General features: G+C 33.7%; 1 protein-coding gene across 2 annotated transcripts in view; it reads left to right on the top strand.

The window, feature by feature from the left end:
- Positions 1–12500, top strand: part of LOC117122813 — a 16224-nt gene that overhangs the window by 282 nt on the left and 3442 nt on the right. Inside the window, exons 1-5 of one of the 2 annotated variants that reach the window (XM_033268573.1) lie at positions 1–386; positions 2201–2568; positions 2780–2813; positions 3279–3533; positions 9753–9953. The exon at positions 1–386 is cut by the window's left edge and continues 282 nt beyond it. In XM_033268573.1, coding sequence (XP_033124464.1) covers positions 2464–2568; positions 2780–2813; positions 3279–3533; positions 9753–9953 — 595 coding nt within the window. In that variant the 5' untranslated portion in view covers positions 1–386; positions 2201–2463. Of the gene's footprint in view, positions 387–1983; positions 2569–2779; positions 2814–3278; positions 3534–9752; positions 9954–12500 lie in introns of both variants that reach the window. The other variant, XM_033268572.1, reaches the window with a different exon arrangement.

The raw sequence follows: 12500 nt of genomic DNA, 5'->3' as shown, positions 1-12500 counted from the left end.
CTACTCGACATTAATTGTTTGGATTTTCTATTCTTTATTCATCTCTACTTTTTAAGTATTTTGATGAGATATGATTCTTATTAAATTTTAATGTGAAGCTTTACTTCGTGATTTTTGAATAAAGTGAAATCTTACGTAATCCCTTGCGAGCACGTTGAACATCCTCATTGCAATAAATTATCATAGCCCCCTCTATATGATCCATGATACTCGTATAAAAAATACATTACATCACTAAGTCTGATCTTTGATACCGGACAACGAAATATGCTTTGTTAGTTTAGCAGGTAGTTCATTTCACGTTCACCAACCTATTGTTGATTTTCCCGTGATATAGTAACACTTCAAACTCTCTGGGAATTAAACGGCCAAGGATACACCACTTGGTAAGAATGCTCTAATAGTGCAAATAGGTTATAGGCCTATCTGGCTTTTCTAAATAGTTTCTTTTTTATTATATAGTTTTCTATGATATATGTTGTTATATATCATCTATTGTAAAATATATTTATGACATGGATTGGTATCATTAGACAACATAATCTAATTAACTATAATTGTATAAATGTTTTAGAAGAAAACCCCTGAACATTAAATTGTAACATAAAATTGTTCGCTAAGTACTGTACAAGTTCCCAACTTCTATCAGAACACGAAGGAAAAAGAATAAGTTTTCGCTGAATACGAAAACCTTTTAAATTCCCAGCCAATTGTAGGGTAAAGAATATGGAGGTAAAGAACTATTTTATTCGCCTGTTAATTGATGAGTAAAATATTTGTACTTTATAATTTCTATTGAAAATTATTGTTCGTACTTAATACAAACTAGCAATTTCAATTATAGAATTTTAAAGTTTATTAGGTCAACACACCTTAAGTTTAAAGAGCATGCCAGTAGAATTGGAGGAAATAAAGTGCTCTGGACAATCTTGACAATAGAATTGCAAAGTCGATAAAATTAATAATGGAATTATAAATAGCAGCTTACTCACAACACTGCCATTAATGGTTGCCGTCTTTAATACGGAACGCCAAAATCGACTTGTTTGAAAGTTGCCCCTTTGGCGTTCCATACAATCCTAGGTAAGAGGCTTAAGTCTAATTAAAATTAGCAGAAATAGGTTCCGAAATGGATTAATACCAAACTCAGCATGATGGATCAATAGGCAATAATTCAAATGCGAGCGAATTGCTCCGCTTAATACTTACTCCACAGCACGATTCAAATCTTTACAATACAAATCTCAGTGCTTATCACGTCTACTTTTACCAACAATTGGATTGGATTACTAATGCTATACCTCAACTGCTGTGAAGCACGTGTAATATATCTTAACACATGCTATTCGTCTGCTAAATCAATATCTGTTTTGTGAATGTTTTAAAATCAACCGAATGTTTGGTCTTTAAACGTTTGCAATATTTTTAACTCCGTATTTTCGATTTTGGATAATGCAGAAATATAATTTAATTCGATTTTGTTATAAATTGCTATTAATTATAAATTTTACTTGCGTATCATCATCATAATCATCACCATCATTATCATCATTGTCAACATCATCAACATTATTATCATCATCATCATAATCATCATATTCAACATAATTTTCATTATCGTCATTATCATTATGTCATTATCGTCATCGTCATCATCATTATCATTGTCATCATCATCATCATCGTTATTCATTATTATTATTATTATTATTATTATTATTATTATTATTATTATTGTTGTTGTTGTTGTTTTTTTTTTGTCGACTTTTGAGCTATAATTCGTATTAGTATATTGTGTAGGCCTATCGGTCATAACATAATAATAATTGATGATAATGCCAAGTTACAATTTAGTTTGTGACGTGTAATCTAGCAATATAGAATTATGAGATTACCTATTCTGAAGATTAAAGCAAAAATAAATTTGATCAGACAACTAGACATAGTTCGAGCAATTATTCGTATTAATTCGTAATTTTCCAGGATTCGTATATTTGAGCACTTGTGCCGGTCGATCTGAGTTGGAGTTAAAGTTGGCTACTGACAAAAAATATATCCATATTCGGAGAAGAGCTGCTTGGCCTCACAAAAATGTTGTTATAGAGGATTGCAACTACCTGCTGGTATTAAAGCACTTAACTAATGTATAGTGTTTATATTGCCATGTATGCCATTGTTTAAAATACTCGTTCAAATTCAGATACCTGTGGCAAAGACAAGTGGTTTCAAGTAATTATTATAAATATACTCTTCTTGACCACCACAACCTTTCAAGTAATCGCCGAACATCGGTCAAAATCGAGTCAGTGAAGTGTAACCGTGTTTGAAGCCGAAGTGTGTGTTATTCGCCTTCTATGTTTCAATCTGACTTGATTTTGAGCTTAGGGGTGGCAGCATCTTTACTAGTATTTCACCCAGAGGAAAGCCGTTGTGGAGGACTTTGAGCAGAGAACTGAGGGCAGAATGGGTCTGCCTTCATCTGGTGGTAGCTATGATCACGACCCATCAGAAAGGCTTCTAGCAGGATACCTAAACCATATGGATATTGATAAGAGCAAAGTCAAAAAGGTAATTGCGATCACGTCTTGCGACACGATATCACAACATATATCTAGGCCCCTAGTTAAATCTCAATTTAAATGGAAGACCGTTACCATGTTTATTAACAATAAATTCTGAAAATTTTTGACGAAAATAACATTTTTATTTTCAAAATGTTCAACATAGCCTAGATCCCAGTTTATTATTGCAATTAATTTCTATTTTTTTTCTCTCACAGAGATGGATTGTTTTTCAAGGAAATTTAGAAACAGGTAGGCATGGCGATTTAGAAAATATTGTTTGATTTTGCGAGTAGACTTAACAGTAATAATAATGGATGTCGTTTGTCTGTATTATCCCAGAATAAACATGCTTGAATGGACTAAAACTAATATGATATTATAGACCGGTTTAGGTTTATAATAATAAATGTTATGTTTTATGTTACATCATTATTAGAGCATATTAATAATATTAAATGCTGTGCTGTTACGTCACATTTTGAGGGAGGATCGTCGCATCATCATCATTGTCATAATCATCTTTACCATTATCATCATTATCATCATTACGATCAACATTATAATATACTTTATCATTATCATATTGTCAAATTCTTCACCAGCATCATCATAATAACCATTAATATAATTTAATTTGATTATCCACACAATAATGTGAGGTTATATAATTTCGTTCTCTTAATGTTTACCAACTCATTTTAATCACGATTCTAGGCCTCTACCAAATAAAGTTATACAGGAAGAACGCTGAAAGGGTCCTCAAACGTTCATACACAATATCAAGAGAAAACTTTGTAGGAACAGAAAAGGGAACTTTGGAAAAATCGAAGAAGTCCAAAACACAAATTCTATACTGGGCAATAATTTTAGTCGGAGAAACAATATTTTTTCAACAGCAATCAACAAGCACTTGGATACGATCTGAAATTGAGGAGTGGAATAATACATTTAAGTCGCATTTTGACAGTGGTAAGTATAAAATATTTTGTTTAGTAATTGTTCATTCGCATATTGCTGAAATGAAACATATAGTAGTTTCCAACCTGTGATTGAGTGGGATAGAACTCGTGGACAACTGGCACGAGTGCGACTATGACATCACAGTTCGGTGTGAAAAAAATAATTTGTATTGACATAAATAATTAATAAATCTGACATTATTCCGGTTATAAATCATATACCGCGTGATGTGAGCTCTTTCCACGAAATGAGACTTATCTTTTTTGAGATAGTTTCCAAAACCGGTCCCTGCGAGTATTTCTATAAAATGTTGGTCTCAATTTTTTTTAATATATTAATATTTTTTTATTTTATTATAGTATAATTTTTGAGTAGATTTTGTTAAAATAGATTTTATGCACCAGCCTTATTAATTTATTTGTTAATTGTTAGTTCAATTTAAAGGCTTAGATTTTCTCAAAACCAAGTATCCAACATCTAGAATTCAATGCATCCCTAGATCTACTTATCATAGGAAAGTCATTAAAAGACAAAATTAGATGCTTGTGGTGTGACCAGGTCTATCTGTATTATTCTATGTGACTCACTGTTGTGGTGAGATCTTAATTTATAGCTCAAGGCGTAGCTATAAAGTAGCCGTCTATCCGTTTAGCCAAAGCTTTCTGAAACTCACTCAACTAGCTATGTGAAGCATACTTCGGTATTTTCCATCTGTTCCTTACCACTCACCTCCAACACTAAAGAAACGAGTCAAACTTTAATTTAGTGCTGGTTCACTTCTGCACTTGCAGTGGAGCGTTATTATTCTTTGGATACCACTCACGCTCAAAGCTGTGTGATCCTTCGGTATTTTCCATCTGTTGCTGTTCATTCCAAAGACTGAAGTATATTCGAATTTATTAACATTTACATTACATGACCAATTTATGACTGAACTTTCCATGAAGCGACCATAATTAAGGTACAACTCGTATCAATAGCTTTTTGAATTGAAGCATCTTGGTTTTTTTTCCCACCTGTTTCTCTTACCAACCAATTAATTCCAACGCTGAAGTTCAACGAATATTCGAGTCAATATCATTAACATTTCATGACAAGTTTATGACTTCACTTTCCACGAAGCATCTATTAAGACGCAGCTCGCCTCAAAAGCTTGGTGAATTGAAGCACCTTGGTTTTTTTCCATCTGTTTCCCTTGCTAACCACTTAATTCCAACACTAAAAGACCAACAATTTCGAGTCACTATCATTTACACTTCATTACTGTTGTACGGCCGCAGTTGCCGTGAAGTACCTCTTACCTACAAGTGATTATTCGTAGCTTAATTGTGTGCGACAGTATGTGAAAACAGAAGGCGAACAAAATAAATTAATTTAATGGTATATTAGTTTTCAAACTCTCACTGGCTCCTTGTCATTACACATCATTACGAAGTGAGGCCTAAACAATTGTTTAATTCAATTAAAGTGTTTTTTTTGTTGCTGCACAAGCCAACAAGGGCTATTATCTGCGCAAAACAATACAGTATAAAGGGGAAAAAAAGCCAATACAAAAAATTAAATGTAAGTTCGTGTACGTCTGTTTAATTATTCTTTGTTTCTATGAAGACACACAAACTACTGAAAAAACACAAAGTAGTTTGCGTCTTTTCGATAAGCATATTTATTTTGTCTCCACCAACAGAAACACTCAAGATTGCTGCGCCTCTTCGTGATGACGGCCACGATTGATTTGAAATTGCGTTGTTATGCAATATGTTATATTCAAGTTCATTAATAGTGAGGCTAAATCGCAGTAAATACAAAAAGGTTAAAATAACCTTCACGAGAAATGTGTTGAACTTGATTTATTGTGTGACTCACTGTTAAAATTCTCTGGTGAGATCTCTACAAACACAGCGATATAGAATGCTGTATTTAAATGTATAATTTTCATTTTAATCGACAAAACAGACAATTTACAAATTAAAAATAGTTTAGTTTTTTTTTTTAAAGTTATGAATGAATTTGTGTGTTACTGAATACTATGAATAATAGTAACCATCCTCATTCTCATTTTTATAAAACGCCTCCGTATCGTAGCAGTTAAGCGCTAACGCAATGGATGAGAATTACATTCAAAGATACCAAATGTTTCGTATAATTATTAATTAATTAATTAGCACAACTTACACATTTAGAACAATTATCTTATGTTTCAAAATCAGGGCTATACTGCATATCTAATGTTTTCACGTCAGAGAGATGGCCTATTCAAACTGTGTGTAGGCCCTACTACGCGCGCTTGAAGAAACAGCCGAAGGCCCATATACGTTTACATTTTAACTAGGATTAGAACAATAATATGAACAAGAATTGTGGCATACCGTAATTCTATGCTATAGCATATTTCATAATTTATATTGACACTGTTATGTACGGCAAAAGTACAAGCGGTTGCAAAGGAATTATTACATCATCGTATGTGTTATTCTTACCCCTTAGATATAAAAAGTATGTCACGTAATCATAACATATTAATCGAGGATCATTTGTGCTTAACTGATAGATAAACATGTACGTTTCTATACCCGTTTCTTTAAAACCAAACCGGACATAATTCAGCCTACTCATAATGCATTTCCAGGCTTAATTATGAATTAGTATTAAATTAATTTATCAGCGTATATATTGATATATTTGGCAACAAGCCCTTTGTAGTAATTGGGACTGCCTAGGGACATGCCCTTCGTGGTAGTTATTAATCATATTAATTATTAATAGTGGTTTGATAGAACAAAAGAAATCCAACAATAATGATTTATATAATTATTACTGACGTTAAAAGTCTTCGATATTGTTACAGTCTAATTATCGAATGATTTTTAACTTAATTATTATTATTATTATTATTATTATTATTATTATTATTATTATTATTATTATTATTATTATTTTATACAAATATAACAATATAGGCTACAGTATACTTTAAGGAGATAGGCAATTCGACGTGAGCTTCTAGCAGCTGCTAGAGAACGTCGAAGGCCAATTGAGTCGCACAGAAATTCATCGTGCACGAAAAACTATTATTATCATTAATATTATGTAAATGGTAATCAGTAGGATCATCGCTGTCAACATCTTCATTGACCGCCGGTCACCTGTCGATCCAGACCGCGATGATTCATTATTGACAGTACACTTCGTCATGATGTGCATCTATTTTCTACAATTTTCACTGAAACAATCACACTTAATGGGAAACGCACGTCATATGGTAAAAGTCAGCGAGGTAAAACTGTAATTTCACGAATAATATACTCGGTCACGTTGTTAGGTTATTGAACGTCGATAAACACCACCACCACCACCACCATCATCATCCTCATCATCATCATCATCATCATCATCATCATCATCATCATCATCATCATCATCATCATCATCATCATCATCATCATCATCATCATCATCATCATCATCAACAACATCATCATCATCAACCTCCTGCTCCATCATCATGTATCATCACACCATCATTTGATCATCATTCCCATCATCATTTTCGTCGTTAATCAGCTTCGAAACCACCATCACCACCATCATTATCATCATAACATCTCCTCCTCCTCATCATCATCATCATCATCGTAGCATTTCATCATCACATCATTATATCGTGCTATAATCTCATCATCATTACCCTCAACCTGCTCCCTCATCATCTTTAACACCACCACCACCACCATCATCATCATCATCATCATCACCACCATCATTATCGTTCCATTTATCACCCGATCATAATTTCCATTATCATCATCATCGTCGTCGTTCATCAACTTCGTCATCATTACCATTACCATTGCCATCATCATCATCATCACCATCACGCTATAGACATGATTAATAATGTCATCATCATTCATCCATCGCTACCGTCGATTACCCTTTTTATTATCATACGCCTCTTCTTGGTTACCGGCAGCCTAAATGACGATAAGCCAATTCGTAGTTTGAACTGCGCATGCCCGTATCATGGTCAATATACATAAACAAATATACACACAACATGGGTTTATGTCAATTGACTATATATGATACGGGCATGCGCAGTTCAAACTGTGAATTGGCTTATTGTTGTACAATGTGCTCACGAGATGACGTCTTAATTGATTGTGGGCCGCATCCATTTTAATTTTAGCAATTTTATAAGAAATCTCGATCCATTTGTCTCACAAATTGACTGTCATATTGCGCGTATCTACGATCGACAATAGTTGACAAGTGGTAGTGGCAGTGGGGACCGGGGCCACAGCCACCCATCGGGGAGAAAAAATAACACAATTCGTTGGAGAGAAAAAAAAAATTCAATGTGATTTTAACAGAATATGAGACTCTTTCGGAATTTCCAGGACTCCCCTCTGAAGTGTTATAGACCGTCCCAGTGACCCGCCCTCTTAGACTCAAGTCGGGGAAAATCGGCCTTCCTGTCGGAGACATTGGTCCCTCGTGGGGAACGTTTTCCTCTCGTCGGGGACATTACCCCCCCCCCCCCCCCCCCCCCCCCTAAATTTTCCCCCTGCACTAGAGTTGACGTGGAATTACCAGCGAACCACTTTAAGGTTAATGGGGATAACGCACAAACAAGACCATTTTAAATGCTGTAGTTTGTAATTTTGTTTTTTAAATTCTTTAAATTTGTGTGTTTTTTGTTTTTTTTGGTTTAATTCTAGTGAAATATTAATTTATACTCGACTTGAAGCTCTGTCTAAAGCAAAACAAAAGGCTAACTGTTTGGAGTTTAAATTGAACCGCGAATATACTATGTTCAGAACGGGGAGCAACAGTAGTGTAGTCCTATTACAGGTGATGAAGCGGTTATCCCCTAGGCCTATATTTATGTTTCACCAGTGCCGCCGAGAGGCAGCGGAAACCGGGACAAGTGCCCCGGGGCCCGGATTCGGCAGGGGCCAGGACAACTATGTAAAAAACAATAAAATAAAATAAATAAAATAAAAAATGATATACGTATACATTCATCCGGTGTAATTCATATGTTATCCCACGAGAATTGTTAATAAAGCTGACCGTTTATCGACGAAAGCGGGGGAAGGGGCAGGGAAAGCTGCCCCCCGGGGACAAAAAGCACAATTCATCGGGGAGAAAACAAATGTATATGTATTTTACCCTAGGCCTATTAGTATACTCTAAAATCGATTAAATAAGCCTTTGAAACCCCTAAATTGTCCAAATTTTCGGGGGTTTCACTCCAAGACCACCTTCGGAACCTTTAATTCGAAGCTCGACCACGCCCACTTTGCTTTCGTCGGGGAAATCTGACCCCTCGTCATCGGCCCTCGGTGGGGACCTCGGTCCCCCTGTCGGGCAAATCCTGGCGCCACCCCTGACGAAAGCTCGTAATTAATTGCTTCTAATTCTTTTTCATGACTTCTACCACTCTAGAGTTTACGTTTACAATATGTATCAAATAGTAAATTCTTTACGATATTAATTAATAATTATCAAACGCTTGGATCCTGGACATCGTCAATAATAAATATACGTTAGATAAAAATACAAATAGACCTTGATAGAGATTCAATTGTCAAGTAAATACTGATTAAACCAGTGGCAGATTTAATATTTCAAAATATACCAGAAATAGAGATAAAAAAGAAAATTCTACTCAAATTTAAGTCTAAGAGTTCCATTTCCGGCCGTCCAGGAGGTGCTATAATCATAAATTTTCTTATCTTAGATAGACCCTCCATCTGTGAAAATCCTTCTCCGGGCCCTCTATTTTAAATTCGTGGATTTGCTTTGATACCCACGTTATGAATCTTTTAAGCTCTACGTTTGAATAAAAGGAAGGATAGTTTTTACTTTTCATGTTTCTATACTCTAATCCGTTAAAAGGCCGAAACTTCAGGTGGGGGCCGGGGCAGAAGCCTGCCACTTAATCCCGCTGGGTCCTAGGCGTCCCCCAGACCCTCAACCAATGGGCCCGGGCAAAGCTGCCCCGGTGGCCACGGCCGCTCTCAGCAGCCCTGCGCCTCACTGTCAGGAGTACAAGCGATGATGTCTGAAGATCGTGAGAGGGGTGGGGGCGCATTAAATAGGTATACACTGACTGCAGCAGGCGAATGCGAGACGTGCACGCAAGTTGACTGTTATTATCTTTTTATTGTTTACTCATATCCACTCTTTAATTGATCTAATTCCTTTATTTTTATTTTCTTGCAGTTAGTAACCTTGTTTTCCCCAAAAAGGGATTCGCCTTGTCTGATGATCAACTGAGTTTACACTTAAGTAGTCAAAGTTTATCGTTAGTGTCTCTGAATCCACCAAAATGCTACGTTAAATGGGAACTGTCTCGAGTTCACGGCTGTCGAATCAACGAGAACGTATTAGGATTTCATATCAATAGTTCTGGAAGTGACGCAGGTAAGCTATCTATTTGGTTGTTAAGATCATTTTCTTTACATTTCAGCAATGAATGACAACGTAATAATGCAATAATGTTACTGAACAAACATTCTGGCATTATTAATGGACATTTATTCTAAACAGGCATCCGATATACAGAATGTATGACGGTTGTTTGATTAATGATCTGCACGGCAAGCTGGAAATATTCAAAAACAAGAAAGCAATACCGACGTACTTTCGATGCAGTCTGTTTAATATTATATATATAGGTCTACACACGGAAATTCCGATCGATCGGCAACCATCCAGGGACTCGAATGATTCGACAAGTTCTGCTTAAATAGCCAGGCTTGAACTTAATCACTTTAATCTGTCAATACCTCATTAGTTAAGCGATAGGCAACAAGCCTATATAGAGTTAATATAGCTCCATAAAATGTACTGAAATTTCGAGTGTTATTTTGTTTTCGTCAGTAATATTATATGATCAACAGTGTGTTAAAAACAAAACCAAATGTTCCCCTCGGTATTCCAACTTCAGACCCAAAATTCCGTTCATGTGGATATTATTATTATTATTATTATTATTATTATTATTATTATTATTATTATTATTATTATTATTATTATTATTATTATTATTATTATTATTATTATTATTATTATCATTATCAACATCATTATCATTAACATTATTATTATTGTTATTATTATTATTATAATTGCTGTTATTATTATTATTATTATTATTATTATTATTATTATTAGTTTCTCTACCAATTGAGTTACATTGCTCACATATGTAATAGATAAAATAGGCCTATATAATTTGTATGTATAGGTTTATATATGTATATGTAGAAAATGATGATGAAGAAGATGCATTCACGTTTGTTTCGAAACAATATAAAATATGATACATGTAGGCCCTACTAGTCTAGGAAAAAAATCTAAAAAAAAAAATGACGTCAGGAGGAGTGGAATGTTAAAAACAGTCATCCATGCCAGATGTCTTTATTGATACCTTCTGATCACCCCCAGCCTGGATGACAATTACGTCGGAACCTTATATGCAAATTAGGGACGTTTCTCAAAATGCCCGTCAAAAATAATTGAAATGTACATATAATCTGGCAACAAAGTGCCAACAAGATTTTTCGTTTTTAAATGATGGCATGTGAGGAGATATTATTCTGAAATTTGCTCCTCCGTAATTATTTATTATGTGATATTTGATAATGTGTACCGAGCATTGCATATGACTATCCACTGATCATAGATACAGGTATCTTATAATATTATCATAAACATATGTTACTATGTTGTTATGAACTTGTAGGCCTATTTTAGGTTTTTGACTTTATAAATGATCCACACTTTGCCATATTTATATTATCTTAACTTACCACATCTTCTTTCTGCTTTCTGATGTTTTTTTTTTAAATACAGTAACAGTTTAAAAAAATGAAAAGGAGATATTGACAAAAAAGACAAAAAATAATAGACGAGTTGAATCAAAGAAGTAACAAAATAATAAATCAAAAGGATTAAAACAGAAAAATAAATAAAAATAACAGAAAAATAAATAAAAATAACGTAATATGATATACGTATAGATATAGATAGGCCTATAGATAGTGTATATAGGCAGTTTCACAGTAAATGGACACGCTATCATGACATTTTCATGGAAAATAGAATACAGAGGATTTAAGCCAAATTCTGTGGAACAAAAGATATGATATCAATGTTTTGAAAAAGGGTTGTAATAAGATAATCAAATTGTATTTATACCCATACATACATTTAGATCAATGACCTTTAATAATGGCTGCAGTTAAAATAAAATACAAGATTACCAATTTTTCTAGATATATTGAAAATAACGCATAGATTTCCTTTTAGGAATATTGAACCATTTTGAACTTCCTATTTTTTTTTTACTTACAAATGTTACAACCATTATAAAACCCATCAAATTGCATATTTTTAAAATAAAAGATAGAAACATTATTGTCGTGTCACACTTTTGAATGGAAAGGCTGGAAAGTACGTCAATTTATCATTTTTTTACTGCAAATTGTATGACATTGAAATGTTTTAAATATGTATACTATGCATTTATATGATTATATACATGTAAAAATATTTCATTTTAAACAATAAAATCTTTGGTTATACCACAGGATCTGTGGTTATATCTTGCTAACAAATATTGCCTGGGGCGTCTCCATTATTTACTGTGAAATTGCCCTTATACTATCTGACTTTTTCTTACTTCACTCACTCGCCACTAAAGAAGTTTTATAAGTTACACAGTCTATGGAAGATTACATAATCATTAATATTTTTTTCTAAACAGTAGTTCTAAATTTACCTTTCTTTCACATATCATGTTCCATTTTCATTTAAGAAAAAATTCAAAACCATTAACCATTTTCCTTCTTTTCGTTTTTTTTTCTTATTTTTTTTTTCATTAATTCGTTTTCTTTTCTTCATTTTTTTAAATTTTTTTCATTTTTATTTCATTATATGTTAATGTTAGTGTGATAGGACATAACC

The sequence above is a fragment of the Anneissia japonica genome, unplaced genomic scaffold (assembly GCF_011630105.1).
Source record: "Anneissia japonica isolate Jap-2015-1 unplaced genomic scaffold, ASM1163010v1 scaffold288162_len571657_cov150, whole genome shotgun sequence".
Classification (NCBI taxonomy): domain Eukaryota; kingdom Metazoa; phylum Echinodermata; class Crinoidea; order Comatulida; family Comatulidae; genus Anneissia; species Anneissia japonica.
The sequence above is the reverse complement of the archived record's forward strand: the minus strand, read 5'-3'. Positions and strand labels throughout refer to the sequence as shown.